The 21,022-nt window shown below is 39.5% G+C and overlaps 1 protein-coding gene across 3 annotated transcripts in view; it reads right to left on the bottom strand.

The window, feature by feature from the left end:
* Positions 1–21,013, bottom strand: part of nphp4 (nephrocystin 4) — a 204,821-nt gene extending 183,808 nt beyond the window's left edge. For 2 of the 3 annotated variants that reach the window (XM_033048073.1, XM_033048074.1), the window contains exons 1-3: positions 20,844–20,953; positions 17,193–17,237; positions 5,870–6,022 (exon numbers count right to left, since the gene is read on the bottom strand). Coding sequence is in view for 1 of the 3 variants with exons in the window: in XM_033048072.1 (XP_032903963.1) it covers positions 5,870–6,022; positions 20,844–20,984 (294 nt within the window). In the remaining 2 variants the exon portion in view is untranslated. Of the gene's footprint in view, positions 1–5,869; positions 6,023–17,192; positions 17,238–20,843 lie in introns of all 3 variants that reach the window. The other variant, XM_033048072.1, reaches the window with a different exon arrangement.
* Positions 21,014–21,022: the final 9 nt, after the last annotated feature.

Below are 21,022 nucleotides of genomic sequence, written 5' to 3'. Positions count from 1 at the left end.
CATTTTTACTTACAGCCTTGCAGGGAGGTTTGTTTGGACAAGAGCAGCAGCCAGTTGCTCTTATATTGGGCAAAGTCTGGCATGTGGTAATATGCAAAGTTTGGCATACAGGTGAGTGGGGATAATTAGTAGATGAGTGGAGTGTGAAAGGATAGCAATAGAAAGGAGACTAAAGTGTGTCAGATAGGAAAGGAGAGAAGTGAAATGTAAAGTCAGAAGGAATAATATGGGAGAGTGATGGGAGATGAGCATATGGAGGAGGGAAATAGAATACCACCCCAACCTTTGTTTTAGATCAGAGGCATTTGTACCCACAGGCTCCAGAGACATTTTCTTCAGCATTCACCTCTTTCCTCTTACATCAGTGTGAATCTTAATTCCATGTGCTCAGCTTTATCCTTCCATCTTCAAAAGGCCTCTCAATCCATGATTTCAGAATTAAACAGAACCCATTCAATGTCAGTGGCACTATGTTGAAAAATACATGCCTTTTCGTGTTTCGTGTCACGGGCCAGCCCCTTCCATTTATTCAGCCACAATTTATAGTTATCTTTCTCACACAGGCACTTGATATTTTTAATAACAACTTGATGATTACAGTAAAAAGATTACAACACTGTAAAACTACCACACTAGTCCTGATGTGGAATCTCAACCCAAAACTATTCCTCTGCCTCTACAGGTGCTGCCTGACCATCTGAATTCCTCAAGTGGTTTCTGTTTTGCACCATGCTTGTCTCTATTCCTTTATTATCGATTTATCAATGATACATTCACACACCAGAGACATCTGCAGACTTAGAATCTTATGAACAATTGCTCATATCCCCCATCTCCGCCAAATTAATGATCATCGAGTTTGGCCTGGCTCATCTTTGTTTACAATCATTCTAAATAATAATCGGACAACTGATTGCATCAACTATTCCTGAATAGAAAAGTTACTTTCATGAAGAGAACAAATCATCTCTGCAGCATCTCCTCTGCTGATTACAAAACTAAATGATCTTTATTACAATTAACAGCACTAATACTGGATATGTATTACCTGCACAATTATTTAATCGTTTACCTAACAAAGCCTCTCACTGTATCTCACAATTACAATTGTACAAGTATGCACAATGATCAAGAGAGCTTCATTTGATTTCACAATAACATACACTGTTTATTGCCATCTTTTTATCACTCTCCCAATCTTCTCTCTCTTGAGCCACTGACTTCTATGGGAGCAAGAAAAATGGTTGATGCTGCTTTTATATTTAACCCACCAAACCAAGCACCAATGCAAACATAGCCATATTAGCATTGCATGTATGATTTCAAAACATATTTGCAAAAGCTTCACGTAACCCAAAATGTGTACCTAATAAAACCAAACAATTTGCACAAGATCAAAAAAGATTGCTGCTTTGAAGTTGAAAACTGTCTAAGGCCAGGGAAGAACAATTTCTGGGTGACATTGGGAGATTTGGCTACTAATTTCTCTGCAGGATTTTCATGTGTCCTAGCATCTTCTTTCCAACATAAAATCACCCAAATTATATCAACAGTTGCACAACACAAAAGATGTGGTCATAAATATCTTTGTGAAGTACACAAGAATTTGAGTGAACCAAAGACCCACCTATACTTCCTCAATACAAATTACTATTTGATATGTATAACCTTTCAAGCCACATTTCATTCCAATACCATGAAAATTTTACAAGTACAAACTCGCCTCCTGCCAATGTCAAAATATGAAAGGGAACAGCAGAGCAAGACAATATTTTATTATTCCTAATGTACACCAGCGAAAAGCACAAGTAACTTTAAGGTCAAAGTATTTTCAGCTCCATAAACATGAACAAAGTTGAAGTGGAAAAGCTACAAATTTGCCACACAGAGCAGCTCGAAATTAGAACTTAAACTACAGACACCAAAGCTCACTTCCTACATTTAAATTCCCACAACTCATGATATATAAATTCATTCCGTGTGCTCTTATAATGATAAACATGCAGCTTCTTAAATAATGACAGCAATTTCTCAGAATAATGAAGTAGCCCATCTTTAAACTCCAAACCTCGTTGCATCCTGAACAGGGGTTCTTATATTTGGTGCATGAGGCACATAAATTAAGATAAACTTGCTTCCATCAACTCAACTATATACTGACACAATAGAGACCACACTTCAAAAGTACTTGAGTGTCATTAATTGTTAACTAACCATTAAAACAATCACAAAAGTCAGATACATATGCACATCTTTACTTTCTGATGAAATGAAGATTTAATATTTTATTGCTTTATAAATATACCAAATATGAATAAATAACACTGAACTAAGGCAGTCCAGAGAGAGAGATTATGTTAGTGTCTCATCTAAATATTTTGAATTCTATCCTAATAATTCCCATGAAGTACACATAGCTGTCACTTACCTCGGTATCCCAGCGAAGCCATTTCTAAATGTGACTAATATTTCCTTGTGCCCAGGTTGGTTCTAATCAAGAAATCACTTTTCCATAGATGCTAATTGTCAAAGATGAATACATTATAGGCTGCTGTTCCTACATGACTTTTTAAATGAAGCATAATACTGCAGCATAGATAGAACACCACCCTCCTCCCCCGCCTCCAAAGCTATGGGACGAGCTTCCTCTAAAATGTATGCCAGAGATATTGTCAGATATTCCTTCCACTTGCTGTGATCTGCTGTCAACATTAATGATGTCACTGAACCTCTCCTAAATTAAAGCATTATAACGCTATTCCAGAGTTACATAACATATTGTAAATCATGAGAGCGATGAATTCTTTATATTACTTTGAATTGTAACATAGAAATTTGCTTTGAATCATTGCCCTGCAACAAAAGCATTTTTTTTTTCCTTTCTATATTCTTGTAGCTACTAATTAACATCAAAATGGCAAATATCTGTACACTGAACTCTCAAGCCTAATGTACCAATCTATCAAAAGGAATATGTTCAGGGAATGAAAGATAATCAACACTAAAGTGGAACATGAACTCTTTTCATTTTAGTTTGTGCATGCTTCAAAACAAGTTTTGAAAGCTCACTATAACAAAAATTTTAAGAATGCTGGAAATAGCCAAATAACATTTTCAGAAGCATCAGCAGTGGGAGAAACAGTTAAGGTTTCAGGTTTGGCAAGTCATTTTGATTCAGATCTTCTAAATCAGCAAATGATACTTAAAATAGGAATGCATTTGGATTACAGGATTACTTTGGAAATTGCGAGGTTACATGATGAAAAGAGGTTTGAATACTTGCAGACATAATGTGATACAAACAAGTGAGATTTCAAAAAAGAACAGACATAACAGCAATAATAATTTGAAAGGCATCTATGAATCAACATAAATTTAACACTCAATATATTCAATTGATTTAGAAGAACAACTAATAGAGCCAAAAAGTGTCTAACTGAAATAGAATTCAACAGAATAAAGATTAGACTGAAATGTGGTTTATCCCTAATGTCAAACGTCTCAATTTTTAGAGAACCTTAAGAAACATGGTGTTTCTGGTGAGGGGCAATTATATAATGGTATAGAAGATAAGGGAATTGCATGGATATAGGATCAGTGTATTTAATTAATGTGTTGAATAACCTTTTGGAATGCTATTTAATTTATTCTTGCTATGTATTTCAACTTGATGCTTAGTTAAAGGTCATACAATTAGTTGTTAATAACCTTAGAGTAAGTAAAATATAGATCATGCATCATAGATTAACGCTCACTGAGTGTGAGTTTATGATAGACATATCCTGTCTTAAGCAGCAATCAAAAGCATTCTTACAATTCATCAAGCGTAAAGTTTACCTCTTACAATGGTGAAATTACTCATTATAATAGCAATGCTGATGAAGTTTCATAATTATTGCTTAGAAGGGCTGAATGCGATATTTTGCTGCACTGTGCTCATTATGGTGACAAATGTCAATGCTTAGAAAACTTACCACTTTTGGCCATCCATAATCAACACAAATAACTACATCAGGGCAGGTTCAAATGTCCCAAGGCACCTAATTGACCAGTCAGACCAGAAGTAATAGTCTTTATAACTCTGGGACCATGTTTCCATTCTAGCTCAAACTGAATGAGATGTCAAAGGTTGTCGAGAATTTAACCGCCATCCTTGGACAACTACTGGGAAAGAATCAAAGGCGGAGGAGATATGAATGCAACTTGCTCCAAACCCATCTGACTACGATTGTAAAGGAAGACACTAAAATGTTTTCTTTATAAAGTCAGACTACAAGACAAATGGTTCTTATTTCATTCCTGAACATACGTTGTATACCAGGGTTATGGACATTTAAGGGTGGAACTTTCGAATAAAGAGATTTGACAATTTGGGAAACCCGACAATGGTACCATAGAAACATAGAAAATAGGTGCAGGAGTAGACCATTCGGCCCTTCGAGCCAGCACCGCTATTCAATATGATCATGGCTGATCATCCAGAATCAGTACCACATTCCTGCTCTCTCCCCATATCCTTTGATTCTGCTAGCCCTAAGAGCTATATCTAACTCTCTCTTGAAACCATCCAGTGAATTCGCCTCCACTGCCTGTGGCAGAGAATTCCACAGATTCACAACTCTCTGGGGGAAAACATTTTTCCTCATCTCAGTCCTAAATGGCCTACCCCTTATTCTTAAACTGTGACCCCTGGTTCTGGACTCCCCCAACATCAGGATAATTTTTCCTGCATCTAGCCTGTCCAATCCCTTAATAATCTTATATTTTATATGTACCATGTGCACCATGTCTCAGAATCAGCCAACTAGGACAAAGAACTGTCAAAATTATATGTTAACTGCAACCTCCCCAAAGACAATAAATCACGCTACGATTGATTCAATGTACGACTTCCGTATACTCATGAATCTGGTTCTGGGTGCAAGTAACCAGTGTCATTCAGGAGATGTACTTAATGCTAGATTCATTGGAGGGGAATTGTGAGATTTCAACAGATGGTATTAAGGACAGCTGAGCAGTAAATTAAATCTTATTGATGACTTGTGGGCAGAGCACCAAGGCAAATTCATTGTATGTGAATACTTGGCCAATAAACTTACTTACTTATTTACAAAATGACAGCAGTTATAGACCTCCAATGTGCAACATAACATTGAGTGGTATACCAAAGCACTTAACTCAGCACAAAAAGATGTTAGGCATCTTACAGATAACAAACACATGATGCCAAGACACAAGAGAGCAGTCTGAATTATAATACTAATTTATCTCAATAAAAGTAAATCCCTATAGTCCTCAGTCATTACGCTGACAAGCTGATCTGAAACTCCTGGACTAGCTCATTGTCAATTCTAAGTACCCATTTCATTCAACAAGACCTCTACTAAGTCTTGACAGTTTTGTGATGTGCTGTCTTTCAGTGCACAAGAAGAAATCAAGCTTGGTACACAAAAATAACTTGCACAAATATATGTCCATACTATAATACAAGCTCGTTGCATTTTAGGTATTGTCCACAAAAAAAAGGCAGTATTCATGGTCAACACTTCACCAATGTTGACTTCAGAATGGAACAAGTAAACATATACCAAGATAAACTGAATGGGCGAACCAAAATAGAGAAGCTTTACATAAGAGAGTTGCATGTGCCAAGAAAAATATCAAAATGTTCACACAAATATCCTGGGTTTGATACGACGAAAAACATTTCTTTTTGAAAATGGCGTCCTACATGTGATTCACCTCGATTGAATTCACACATTGAGTTAGCAGAGATCTTCAGCACATCTGCTATATCAGCAATTCAGCAACATACCACCCTTACTACAAGTAAACCCCTGCAGGTCACATTCATTTAAGATCATCTTACCTGGTTAAATGATACTTTTGCTGGCTGACCGTGGGTATGTTTTATGGGCTGTGGAGAACTCTTCCAAGTTCTGCCAAAGAAATGGGAGTATGTTGTATCAAAGAGGCTCAGTCGCAGCTGACACTGTACATTCGCCACTCCCTCCAACAAACTCTGCACAAGGATAAAGACAATCTGGATCAGTAAAGTTTAGCACCGAAAGTTTAAATTATTACAAAAACAACATCTGTAATTTAAAGAACAGAAATAACTGTTCTGGAGCATTCAGTTTATTTTTTCACTTTCTTCCATTGCATGTATCCATAACCAGCTTGTGAGTTAGTCAAATGAGTGCTTTAGCTCTAATCCCATTTCTTCATGTTCAAATACTTACAAACAGTATATCTTTTTTAAATTATATTACAGCCTATGCTTCAATAACCACTTGTGGAGTTCAATGAATATGCCCAACAATCCTGCATCGTTGAAACATCCTTTCAAAGATAACCAGACTTAATGCCTTTGTTGTTGACTTACTGATACCTGTAGTTGTACAACATCCTCTTGTGTTACAGTTGTACAAGACGTTGGCAAAGCCGCATTTGAAGTATTGTGTTCAATTTTTTACACCCTGCTATTAGAACAATGTCATTAAGCTGGAAAGGGTGCAGAGAAGATTTATAAGGATGTTGCCAAGACACGAAGGCTTGAGCTTTAGAGAGCACGACGCTAAGGGGTAATCTTATAAAGGTGTATAAAATTACAAGGGAAATTTGTAGGGTGAATGCATAGAGTATTTTGCCCACATCAGGGGAAATCAAAAAACCAGAGGACATAGGTCTGAGGTGAGAGGGGAAAGATTTAATGAGAACCCGAGGAGCCATTTTTTCACTGAAGTGTGTTGGGAATAGGGAATGAGAGGAGGTAATATAGGCAGGCGCAAAAACAACACTTAAAAGACACTTGGACATGTAGATGGATACGAAAAGATCACTGAGCAAAAGGCCGACCAGCTAGACACAACTGATCAGTCTTTACAACTCTGGGATTAGTGGGATTTAAGCAATATGATTTTTGTAGGGTTTAAGCAATAGAAAGATTTGAACAAGGTCAATAGAGATCTGGGCATGTTCAGCAGAGTGATATTTACTTAAGCCATTCCACGTCCAAATGTGATCTCCTATCTGTAAGCTTATTATCAATTGTTCATTTCACCTGAAAGAATTAAACTACTCCCCATGCTTGATAAACAGATTACAAATTTGCAACACAAGTGTTTGGCTTCAGTTAATTTAATGTATTGTAAAACAAAGATATCTTCATTAGATGCTTAATCAACAGACTGTCACTGCCTTTGGTTGTGTCCCTTCATGTAAGGGGTCAGATTACCAAAGGAAAGGTACTCTTCCACTACATGGGAAAGATGAAAGAAGCAAGCATCAGGCTGGAGAGTAAATCATTCTGGGGCAGATCTTTCACAATCTTATATGATCTAAAATTAAGGGAAAGACAGGAAGAAGCAAATGTCTTGAGCTATGTCTTAATGTCAAATGTCTTGAGTAAGAAAAACAATTACCCCAGTCTGCAAAATTGTGACATATGCAAGATAATTGTGACTTTAGACTGACACATTAATTTAAACGTGCTAAATGAAAACGAGAATTGCATTTGATACAGGAAATTAACATTCTTTTCAGCCAATCACAGCCATATGCTTTCATGATATGTATAATTGGTAACCAGTTTTTGATGAGAATGTACACCTCAATGTGACCCAAGAAAATGCCTGCATTTTCATCTATTCTTTTGGCAGTTTACCAAAAAGGCTTGGCAGATTTGTACTGACCTTTATGGGGCAGCAGAGCAAATTATTCATCCTGAACAAATGTTACGGTGTGTGGAGTTAGAGATGAAGACTGTGGCATGAACCACAGCAACCGGGTGTGACAACAAAACATTCCACTGTGTTTTTAAGATAATGACTCCTAAATTGCTGTATTGAAGCAGATTTCTTTTTTTTGCCATGCTGCAAAATCGGTGATTAGAAAGCACTGCAAACTGGGATTTCTTCTATGTAAATGTAGAAGGAAAAAAACTGAGACTATAAATCCTCCAATATTTTTTCTGCAAAGTATTTTAAATTGTACGCTGAGGCCAGTGTCGTCTGATGTACCGCAGGAATGCTGAACCTCAAGTACGGAAGATCATCATGCTCCATTTTCTCTTATTTTTCACCCAATTTTCTTTATAACCATATTTTTAAGTTGATTGAAATTTAGTTTGACGGCACCTAGCAATGTCCCTTTAGAGAGGTCTCATGGTGTGTCATTTTGGGCGTGGGGAGTAATTATTGAAAACAGTACAGTATCTGGGACAAAGGGACAGAAAAATCAAAATATAGGTAGTAACCGCTGGCATAAATTCCGTAAACAGTGGCATTCAGTGCATTTTCTCCCTCTGCTGTCTCTTTGGCTAAATTGACTTTACACTGCAGATTTGACACTGGATTTTTTTATTTGATCTACTTGGGTGTCTGCTTGGACCTTAAATCAGAAAAAATACATCGATATACATGCATGGTGATACAGTAAGCAAATTGTATACACACTGACAAACCTATACATGATGTAGATATATATATCAATGCAGTATTTAGTTGCCCATACATTGGCCATCGGCACATCATTTGGAACCACATGCACTACACATTGTAATGCCATTTGGATATACAAATATTCTCAATCAACATATTATTTGAATAAGAAATATAGTGAACAATCAGCCATACAACCACTACCTACACTAGCCCCAGGTTTGCCATTTCATGCTAGAACACATTAGCCATTCTATCAGGCCAAACCTATGCCTCATCTATTTTCAGCCTCTTTCCCATATCAACAATTTCTTTAGTGTTCAAATCTATTCGCCTCAACACTTGATCATGGAGTTGCAACCTTTTTACAACCTTCTACAAAAAAGAGAAATCCCTGCTCATCTCATTCCTAATTGTCTGACCACATGTCTAGAGACAACAACCCCAAGTTAAGAGCAAAAAAAAATTTGCTGGAGGAACTCAGCGTGTCGTGCATCAGTGGAGAGGAATGGACTGATGTTTCAGGTCGAGACTGTTCTTCAGACTGATGGGAGTAAATCGGGAGATAATTGATAGAAAAAGGCAAGAGGGGAAATGGTGGGGCCAAGGGCTGGCAAGTTCTGGGTGGATCCAGGTAAGAAGGGGTTGGTTGGTAGATGAGTGAGAAAAGGGCGGAGATGGTAAACAAAGGTGGAGGTGACACCAATTATAGAGTTTGCAGAGAGAAGAAACAACCACTGGGTATATGCCATATCAATCCTTCTCCTTCCCATCTATGATCAAAACGGCTACCCAAATGGTGCCCACCCATGGAATATGTCCAATCAGACCAATGTACATGCTGCCTGCCAGAGGTACAGGTCAACATACTAGCAAGCACCATATAGGAAAAGATTTCATCACTTTCCAAATCTGAATTCAGGCTAAAAACATTTAGTTTGGTTTAGATTAGAAATACAGCATAGAAACAGGCCCTTCGGCCCACCGAGTCCACGCCAATCATCGATCACCCGTACACTAGTTCTATGTTATCCCACTTATGCATCCTACACATTAGGAGCAATTTCCAGAACTCAATTAACCTACAAACCTGCATGTCTTTAAAATGTGGGAGGAAACCAGAGCACAAGGAGAAAACCAACGCAGTCATGGGTAGAACTTACTAACTATGCAGTCAGGATTGAACCCAGGTCTCTGACGCTGTGAGGCGGCAGCTTTACCTCTGTGCGACTGTACCGCCCTTGATATGGAAAACGTGGTATGAAATTAGGACAATATTTTCGTATAAGCCACATACTTTGTTTCAGAACCAGAGATAATCAAAAATAACATGTATTTTAGATCCAAATGATCCACACATCCGCGGTTTCAGTGCAGCCTGTAGTTTCTAAATTGGAGTACTATAGTCACTGTTCTAGAAATGGTTCTACAATCCATCAGTGGCATTATTGAGCATAGTGAATTACTTTGAGGCACCATTGCAAGTTACAGAAAGTCTGACACAATCTTCATACAATACCATTGTCAGGTATCCTTGTTCTACAGCTCATTCAAACTTTTATTGTCAGTTTCTGCATGGGATTTCTTACTGTTGTGTTGCAAGTTCCCACCGCTGCTATAACAAAGTCTTGCAGGTGTGATCTCCAACCAACTCTTAAAAGAGACACAAAATGCTGGAGTAATTCAACAGGACAGGCAGCATCTCTGGAGAGAATAAAGGGGTGAAGTTTTGGATCAAGAACTTTACTCACACTGAGAGTCAGGGGAGAGGGAAACTGGAGAATACGGATGTGTGCAAAGAGAATACAAGGTGAAAATGACATCAAAGCAGATGATGATCAAGGAAATGTAGAACGGTTTATTGTTGGCTGAGGGAAAGGTGATAAGGTATACAAATTGAAATTTGTATAAAATATACAAATTTGAACTTTATTTCAAACCTTGTTTGTTTGAATGACAATAAAGGCATTCTATTCTAAAAAGTAAAATTAATCAGTGAAACTAGTTGCAGAACTAGGGTGGGGGAAAGACGGAGAGAGAGGGAAAGCAAGGGTTGCTTGAAGTTAGAGAAATCAATATTCATACCCAAAAAGTCACCCATTCCTTCTCACCAGATGATGCCTCTCCCATTGTATTACTACAGCATTTTGTTTCTATCTTTGGTGTAAACCAGCATCTGCAGTTCCTTCCTACATATTTTGTCTTAAAAGAGATATACTGCAACACAAAAAAACTCTTTCAGCTACTTGTTGCTATTGAGTGAATGAATGTTGCAATATTGTGAAGGAAATGGGAGCTCCCATGGCTTGCCAAGACTGTCAAGCTGGGGAAGAAGAGCCCAAAGACAGCATGTACTCTGTGCAAAGGCTCTCCTGGGCTTTAGGGGCTGCCACAGTGCCAGACACAATAGCAGTTCTTATAATTCCTGGAAATTTGGAGTGCAATACAGGTAACTGTCCATGCCAGCTCTGCCGTATTCACATGGAGGTGAAGGAAAGGTTGATGAAATCTACATTCCTCTACTATCGAACTTGGGGGATCGATAAGTGACAAAGATAAATATGTGGAGAGACCTGTAGCTGAGACTAACCCTGACAAAGCAGTCAAGACCCATGTGATCTTGTACTTGATGTCACAGACATTACTAAGGATAGAGAATGCAGTTTGGATGGTGATCTTTTAATAAAATGATTTCAGGAGAAATGGGATTATTTAAAAAGGTAAACAAAAATCTTTCTTTCAGATGTTCAGAATCTCACCCCAGACAAATGGGTGTGTTACTAGCAAAGAGATCATTTAGGGTCACTGTTGATTAAAATGGTACAAAAGGGCGGTGTAGCGGCAAAGCTGGTAGAGCTGCCTCACAGAGCAATAGACCCGGGTTTGATCCTGACCTTGGGTGTTATCTGCGAAGAGCTTGCGCCTTCTCCCCATGACCGCTTGGGTTTCCTTCGGGTTCTCTGGTTTCATTCTAGATCCCAAAGATGTGCGGATTTGTAGGTTAATTGCCCACTGTGAATTGCCTCTGATGCGTAGGGAGTTGATAAAAAAGTTGGATAACATAGAACTAGTATTTGTATGGGTGATCGATGGACGGTATGGACTAGGTGAGCCAAAGAGTCTGTTTCTCTGCTGTATCTCTAAAAAAAGCAAACAAATTCCTGCCAAAAGGTCGGTAGAGTTTCTCGACGAGCCTCGAAAGGCCCAGAAATCTGCACAAAATTGCTCTACCTCAGATTAAGCCAATTTTCAATGGGAAACTTTTTTTTTTAAAGGGATTGTATGCACATTTCTCAACCACCATCACCACGAATGGGTACCATGCAATGGTTGCTGTGATCAAGCCTTAAAACCATAAAGCTATTAGCGTGAAAATATTATGCAAGCTTTGTAGCTCTTGTACTGTCTGTGTAGAGTTTGCACATTCTCCCTGTGACTGTGGGTTTCCTCTCACATCACAAAGACACGCTTATTGGTAGGTGAATTAGTCAATGAAAAACTGTCCTTAATGTGTAGGTGACTGATAGAAACTGGGCGCAGTTAATGAGATTTTGTTAAATGGCATTAGTGTAAATGAATGCTTGATGGTCGACACTGACTTGATCAGCCCAAGGGCCAGTTTCATTGCCTTATATCTGCATGATTCTATGACTAAACAAATGTTGAACCAGGGTCTTGTGCTTTTAAATGGTAAATAAAGTGCACCGCCACCACCTGCTGGTATAAAAAAAGCACTGCATGAATATTTTCATTGGAACATATCAGGTAATCATGAATAAATTCCAGACCAGGTTATTCTTATCTGGAATCTTTATCCAATGCAAATTGTGAACTGTTTTCCCATGAAATAACATGGGAAACATTATAAAATTACCTTATGCTTACACATTTACAAAGTTCAAAATAATTCAAACAAACGATTAATAAAGAAGACAGGCACAAAAAGCTGGAGTAAACGGGTCAGACACCATCTCTGTAGAAAAGGATTAGGTGACTTATCGGGTCGAGACCCTTCTTCAGACTGAGAGTCTGGGGAGCGGGAAACGAGAGATATAAGGTAAATGGAACAAATGAATGAAAGATATGCAAAAAGCAACGATGATCAAGGAAACGTGGAGCCCACAATGCTCCATTGTTGGCTGTGGGGTAGGTGGTAACGAGTTACTCAATAGGACGACAGTGAAATTAGTACAATGACTAGGGAAAGGGATGGATGGAGAGAGGATGCAAGGGTTACTTGATACATTTTAAGATTAAAATTTCATAGACAAATACTTTTTTTAAAAATCACAAAATTACGTGGGATCCAGGGAGAGCTTGCTGAATGGATAGAGAATTGGCTTCATGGAAGGAAGCAAAGGGAAGATTGTTTTTCAAACTGGAGGTCTGACTAGTGGTATGCCTCAGGGATCAATGCTAGGCCCATTGCCGTTTGTGATATAAATCAATATTGGATGAGAATATTGGATGAGAATGTACAAGGCATGATTGGTAAATTTGCAGTTGACACTATAGTCAGCGCTATAATAGATTGTGAAGATGGTTATAAAATGTTACAGCACGATCTTGAGCAACTGGGCAAGTGGGCTGAGGAATGGCTCATGGAGTTTAATGCAGATAAATGCGAGATATTATACTTTGGGAAGTCAAACCAAGGCAGCACCTCCAAAATAAATGGTCGTGCCCTGGGGAATATTATAAAGCAAAGGGATCTAGGAGTACAGCTACATAGTTCCCTGAAAGCATTGTCACAGGTTGAAAGGGTGGTCAAGAAGGCTTTTGGTACATGGCCTTCAATCAGTCAGGGATTGAGTATACAAGTTATGTTACAGTTGTACAACACGTTGGTGAGTCCGCATTTGGAGTATGGTGTTCAGTTTTGCTCACCCTGCTATAGTAGGATGTCATTAAGCTGGAAAGAGTGCAATGACGATTTATTGTCAGGACTCATAGGTCCAGGTTGTTGAGAGGGGTTAGGCAGACATTGACTTCGAAGGCTGTGGGGTTATCTTATATTGTGTCTTCTTATGAATGTATTTGGATGATTATTTGACTAATACTCTGAGGATTCACCAAAGAGCTGCTGTTTGGGATTTGGTATTATGTAATGAGACAGGATTAATTAATGATTTCCTAGCAAAGGGCCCTCTTGGAATTCCAGATAAATACAAAAGGCTCTAGAAGGATTTGCCATCCATGGCAAAAGCTAAAGAAGGATGATAATACATTGAAATTGAATAAAACTCTGTGATAATTAGTAGTGGGCCAACAAATCGGGAAATTTCTAGAAAGCATCATATGATGACAATTACAAAGAAAATTAAAGCGCAAATAGCATAAAAATAGCTTTAGATATAGCAGCTGAGGAAATTATTGATTCCTTTGAAGCTGACATGAGGGAATTAGTCCTGAAAAATAGAGAAATGACAAAGATTCTAAATAATTATTCTAATTCGGTCCTCACTAAACAGGCGTCATAAACACCCTAATAATAGGGACAATGTGGAGGGTCAGGTTTAGGACCTAATAACTTGCGAGTTATGGACTTTAGTTTAGTTTAGAGATACAGCATGGAAACTGGCCCTTTGGCCCACCGAGTCCATACCAACCAACGATCCCCCATACTCTGGTGCTATCCTACACACTAGGGACAATAGATAGAGTCATAGAGCGTGGAAACAGGTCCTTCAGCCCAACTTGCCCTCACAGACCTACATGCCCCATCTACACTAATCCCTCCTGCCTGCTTTTGGCCCATACCCCTCTGTTTTGAGAAATGGTTTTAAACAGATATTAATCTCCCAAAATGCATATGTGAAAATGCTTAATGCTTGTTTCATAAACAGATCCTGGAATCTCACTCTTTACCAATAAGAAACAGATTTGCAGTATCACCCATTTTAATTGATCATGCAGATTATCACAGATAGAATTACTGACCTGGATTTGACTGTTATGCCATATGCCCAATAAATGGCTGCAGACAAGGCAATACGGGACTGCCCACTCTTTAGGTATCAGGGATCTATACTTAGAAGTAGCTGGTATAGTACGGTATTTTTCTAATAATAGACAAAACTGCTTTAACCATTGCTTCCGTCTTCTGCGCTGGTCAAAAATCCATAATTCATTAGGTTCCATATCTGGGAGCAATTCTTCATCAGAACTTTCTTCCGCAAATATTAAACGAGGAACATACTGATTGTTTGCTGAAGTGGACAAAGCGAGGAAAATAGCTTTATCCATTAAGAATACAGGACTGGTGCAACAATCTTCAAGGTTCCTTTTGTTAGTTTGTTATTTATCTTATCTGAGCAGTATCTTCATTGCTGAAACGTTCGCAGGTTCAGTTGCAAATTCATCAAAACAACAATAATTAAAAAGAAATAACTGGAGAAAAAGAAGGATTCCAATATCTACAATAGTAGAAGCGTTAGCAGCTCGGCTTCATATAACAATCTGTAGTTTCTTGTGGTGCCTGATTGATCTTTTAAGTTTTTAAGTCATCACAACACCATTTACTCTGCAGAACCACCTACCGCTTCTTTTTCATTCTATCCAGTGATGCTTAAACCTGTTTAATCTCCCAGAACATGACATTTTAACAAAGATGAAACTTAGATAACGAAGATGCAATACAATTCATTCCTACAGTAGGAACGACGGTATAAGAATTCTGGAAACCATGGCAGGCTAAGTCTTTGAAAAAAACACAGACTATTTGCTAACAATCTATTGACCACCAGGAGTTTGGTAAATATCTAAAGGAACCAATAAATTAGTTCCATGGCTCATTTGCTGAGTTGCTATAGTAAAAAAAACATTACCTCATGCACAATAAAAATTAACTGCCTAGCCACTGTTTTATCAGTTTAAAATTGTTTGATATACAGAATTGCATGACAAAACAATGCATTTTATTAACAACCAAGGGAGAACAGTACTGTGTTTAGTTAGTATACCACTGGGCCAAACTAGTACTAGTTTCTGTTGCTAGGTCCTATGAACCGATTGCCTACACACAGAATGAACTGATAACAGCAGGTTGCTTCACGGATTCTGTATCTGTTCACAGGAGGTAATAATTTAATATTATTATTATTTAGATAATTTGGTATTAGTCTTGGTTTGTTATTGTCACATTACCGGAGGAGGCGCTGTCCTGAACGGCTGCCTGTCCTGCAGCTGTCCGTTTTTTTTCCCTTCTTTTTTATTATTTTTAGTACGTTGAGTGTGTAGTCAGGGGGCCTAATCTTTTTATGTGTGGGGGGTGGTGGGGGGGAAGGGGGAAACTGCTTTTCGAGTCCCTACCTGGTCGGAGGGGTTGCCTTCCTCCGAGCAGCGACTTCGACCTGTCCTTGCGGCCTACCAGCGGGTCCTGGAGCGACGTTTCCCTGAGGGGACCGGGCCAGAACATCGGCGTTGGCGGCGGCGCAGAACATCGGCTTTGGCGGCGGCGCAGCGCTGGAGCGCTATTGCGGAGCGGGCGATGCCTTTCCTGGGTCGCCGCGCTGGAACTCCAGTATGCTGGGACCGCCGATAAGAACATTGTGGAGCCGCGGTTCTGTGGAGCGGCCAGCTGCGACGCTGAACGTTACATCCCGGAGCCTGGGATCTCTTGCTGAGATCGCCAGTGTGTGGAGCTCCGTCCGGCGCGGTCTGTTGGCTTGGAAGCCGCGGTCTCCGGTGGGAAGGCGGCCGTTCCTGGCACCCCAAGCCGCTGGGGGTTCTCCCGACGCCGGAGCACCATCACCCGGCGAGAACATCGGGCGCCGTGGCCTCGACTGTGGAGGCCTCAATAGGCCCGACTTTGGGTGGACAAGAGGATGGGGACTGGACTTTGTGCCTTCCCCCACAGTGGGAATCACTGTGGGGGGATGTTTTTGTGTTGAACTTCTTTTTGAATGCTATGTTGTATTTTTATTAGTGTGCTGCAAGGACATCAGAATTTCCCCTGAATAAGGGGATTAATAAAGTTTAATCTATCTATCTATCTATGCAGCAAGATACAGAGAAAAACCTTGTTTGCCTGCTATCCAGTCAAGTCATATCATACACAAGTGCTGTCAAGTACAATGGGTAGCGTAAAGAGAAAAATACAGAAATAGTGTTGCAGTGTTAAGGTGTTACAGTCCCAGAAAATGTGCATTTTTCAGTTTTGTTTATTGTCACATGTACCGAGTACAGAGAAAAGCTTTTGTTGCGTGCTATCCACTCAGCAGAAAGACAATACATGATTACACTTGAGCCATTTACAGTGTATAGATACATGATAAGGGAATAACGTTTAATGCAAGGTGAAGCCTGCAAAGTCCGATCGAGGATAATCCAAGGGTCACCAATGAGGTAGATAGTAGTTCGGCACTGCTCTCAGATTGTTTTCTTTGTGCAAGATGCGCAAAGATGTAGATTGGAGCATCAGGACTACACCCCAGCTGATGAGAAGACCATTCACCAATCTGACAATGACAAGGAAGAAGCTGTTCCCGAATCTGGTGGTATGCGCTTTCAAGCTTTTGCAGTTTTCTGTACGCTGTCCACATAATTGTTCTTCTATCTCTTTCTGGCTATTGGTAGCCATATAATATAATCCCATTAGATTGATTGCACTGTTCTTTAAGATCCTTGCTGGTATAGGTACAGAATTCAAAAAGAGACAAATATACTTTGCCAGAAGTGTGAACTTATTTAAAAATATTCTAGAAGTTAACCACCTTAGTCTTTTCAAAGTTGCTTAAGATTTACACTTACAGTACCATTGCTCAGCAGACTCCATCAAACATCATGTACCATCATCTAGATAATCAGAAACCACAGTCAAATATGAAGTAACCTTTGTAGGTTTGATTCAAGGTTACTGTAATTAAAGTTAATGCTACAATTACAGTAACCTTGCTAGTGAATGCAAGGTCATTGTAATTAAAGTGAATTCCACGAAAAAGCAGAGTATGAAAATGTATAGTACATATCTATATTACTAAAAGTCTGATCTTGACCACTTCCTGTTGTTCTGTATATTGATTTTAGAAAAAACGCTGCCACTTACGGCTGTGATTTTTGGCCATCTTACTCAGAGTCCCCCTCCGCTGCGCAGGACAAGAGGATTTTCCCCATTGATTAAATATAAAAGAGTTATTAGTGTTTTAAAAATGTTGAGATTCTCTCTCCTGAAGGCCACGTGCCTTCTGGAGGGATTATAAAACCTGGAAGTGTTGAGTGCCTCAGTCAGTCTCTGCAAGATGGGGGAGCGAGAGGGTCACGCCTCTCAATCTGAGCTGTGAATAACACTGAACACATGTCTACTAAACTGTGAGTGGTTTTACTGACCTGTCAGTGCCCTTAATGTGGTTTGAAAATATAGTTTGGAAATGCTAAAGCTGTGTTGCCTTTGTTTTGCAAATGCTAAAGCTGTGTTGCCTTTGGGTTGGAAATGCTAAAGCTGTGTTGCCTTTGGGTTGGAAATGCTAAAGCTGTGTTGCCTTTGGTTTGGAAATGCTAAAGCTGTGTTGCCTTTGGTTTGGAAATGCTAAAGCTGTGTTGCCTTTGATTTGGAAATGCTAAAGCTGCGTTGCCTTTGGTTTGGAAATGCTAAAGCCGTGTTGCCTAATTAAAGTTGCCTTGCCTAATTAAAGTTGCCTTGCCTTCTATATAATTAAAAGTCTATTCTTGCCAATTCCTGTTTGCGCTTTAAATTCATTTTAGAAAAAAAAAAACGCTACAACATACAGCGGTGATTTTTGGCCATCTTACTCAGAGTCCCCCTCCGCTCATCAGGTGCCAAGGATTTTTCCCATCGATTAAAAATAAAGGAGTTATTAGTGTTAAAAAATGTTGAGATTCTCTCTCCTATCAATCATGCCATGAACGCGACGCCGCTTCTGGGGGGAGGGACTTTAAACCCCAGGAGTGTGGGTGTGGTTCAGTCTCTGCAAGATGGAGGAGGGAGAGGTCACGACTCGCTGTCTTTAGTGGCCTTCACCCTGCTTGAAATGGTATGAAACTGCACTTGAATCTGGTGGCCTTGCACCCACCTTAAAGTGGTAAGAAACTGCACTTGAATTTGGTGGCCTTGCACCCTGCTTGAAATGGAATTTCAAGGAATAGCCGTGAGTCAACCAGCTGTGAGTGAGTGAGCTGCCAGCACAACAGGCTTGAGTGACTGAGCCGCCGGCCCAAGAATCCAAATGGCCCACAATGTCCATACTAGCCCTCTGGAAACCAGTCCCTTCATCCCTCAATACCCATACTAGCGCTCCAGAAAGCTCCCCCCACTCCCCACTGACCACCAATATTGTAATTGGCGGAGAGGTGGAATATTGTGTTGGGGGACCGTAAGTGGCAGCGTTTTTTCTAAAATCAATATACAGAACAACAGGAAGTGGTCAAGATCAGACATTTAGTAATATAGATATGTACTATACATTTTTATACTCTGCTTTTTCGTGGAATTCACTTTAATTACAATGACCTTGCATGCTGGGACCAAACGGGTCCCACTTTGTCTAGTTAAGTATATATTCTGCAAATTGAACAAAATGCCTTCAGTATTCTGATGATTGTATTATAAAAATACCTTGCAACTATTGCTACTGGCGAAGGAGGCGAGGAAAAACGTCCAAATTTACCACATTTAAAATTAATTTTATCCATTAGCATTCTTAGCTTATTTATCTTCAATAAAAAGGTTTCATTCCCAAGTAACAACCTCCAGAATGTGTTTTGGATCTTTGTATTGAAAAACTATTTTCTTCCTTCCAATTCTTTATCCCCATGGTAAAAAAAAAAAGATGAACATAGAGAATCTTGCATGAGAATCTCCCAAAACACCTAAACAAAGCGCCTTTGATAAGTAGACCCTACTGAACTACAATTCATGTTTTCAAAGATTTTGCAGCATATAATTTTTAAAGAATAATTATTAAAAGGAAGATTCATATACAGGTATTTCTATTATAACCATAACGTGAATTGGATAGAACGCAATTGAGAAATTTAGGTGCACTATGTGTAAGATGCAGGACAAATTGGTTTAACGCGATTACAAACAAGAACTAGAAAACCATTTAAGTGTTAAGGGCCTGTCCCACTTTCACGAGGAAATTCACAAATTCTCCCGAGTTTTCCCCTTGATTCAAACTCGCAGAATGTTCGTAACGAGTCCATAGGAGGTCGTAGGAGTTCGTAGATATATTGTAGCGGCTCGTTATGCTAGCTGTAGGTACTCGTGACATCAGGTAAGTCGGGACATTTTTTCCAGCGCGATAAAAAATGTCCACGAGTAAAGAAATGGTCGGGATGAAAGAAATTGCAACTTTTTACTCGTAAGGAAGGCATCGAAATAGACGTGGGAAATCGTAGGCATACTCATAGGAGTTCGTAGGAGTTTGTGAACATAGTCGTGGAAGGTCGTAGGAGTTTGTAGATTACCACGATCTTGATTTTTTTTTTTAGGTCCTTTAAACTCGGCAGAGGTTTTGAATTAAGTCGTGAAAAGGAGTCAAGCCCTTCACTCTAGAAATTGACAAACAGAAAAAGTATCTTGGAAAAGTTGTCTTGGAACCAAAAACCTGTTTCATTGTAACCTCCCCACAATAATAAAACGGCTGTTTTTTAAGAACACAGGCTGTCAGTTTCATGGGGAGGAGGCATTGGAAATTGACAAGCAATCATTTATTTTGATACTTGTGCGACTATAGTCTATTCAACAATGTAACATACAGTCTTTAGCATTTTTAGTGTCTAAATAAGCTTGCAACTGTTAAAAAACCCTTCTTTTAGAAAATCCCACGAAAAAAATAACGTTGTTATTGTGAGACTGAAATTTTCTAGCCCCCAATGTCCCCATTTTGTACGAATATCTTTATAACGCGATTTTCTAACTACCTGTGTGTACTTTCCTCTGGAAATTATGACATACATCTCAAAATTCTTATTTCTGATTTTTCCAGGTTGATGAATGGACCTGAAAGGTTAGCCCGTTTTCTCTCCACGGGTGCTGAAAGAGTATTTCCCACCATTGTTTTGTTTTACTTTAAATTTTAAACAATCTGATAAACTGTTACAATGTTTGCTTCTCTGCTGAAATTCACCATTTAAAACCTTAAATTAGCCTCAATTCAACTGAAAAGCACAATTTCTCAATCAGGATCGCGTAAGCAGTATCCCACATCATCACGTCCTGCCTTTCAACCGTTTCTGGACTCGGCAACAACTGGAGAAAAAAATACATGTCCTGCCGCTTCCTTGACCACCCAGAAAATGTGAAGCACATGCCGGAGGCTATTCAGCCCACCGCGTGTGTGCTGGTACATCCATTGTAAGGCAAAATACTCTTGACATCCAAGGAGTCTCTGAAATGACTGACCCTCTCTCTCTCTCTCTCTGTGTGTGCCGTCAGCTTACCGCTCTGAAAGGTAACCCCTCCAAAATCTTCAACACGAGCTGAAAGGGTTCCGACTCGTCGAGCAGCGCCTGGTAGCGCTGGGGGTGAGGAGGGATGCCCAGGTTCGCCAGGCGCCAATAGGACTGATGCGCCGCCGCCATTTTACCGGCTGCTGCCAGCGGGCCGGCCCAGGCCGAGC

The sequence above is a fragment of the Amblyraja radiata genome, chromosome 31 (genome assembly GCF_010909765.2).
Source record: "Amblyraja radiata isolate CabotCenter1 chromosome 31, sAmbRad1.1.pri, whole genome shotgun sequence".
NCBI classification, from domain to species: Eukaryota; Metazoa; Chordata; class Chondrichthyes; order Rajiformes; family Rajidae; genus Amblyraja; species Amblyraja radiata.
This window is presented reverse-complemented; position numbering and strand designations above follow the sequence as displayed.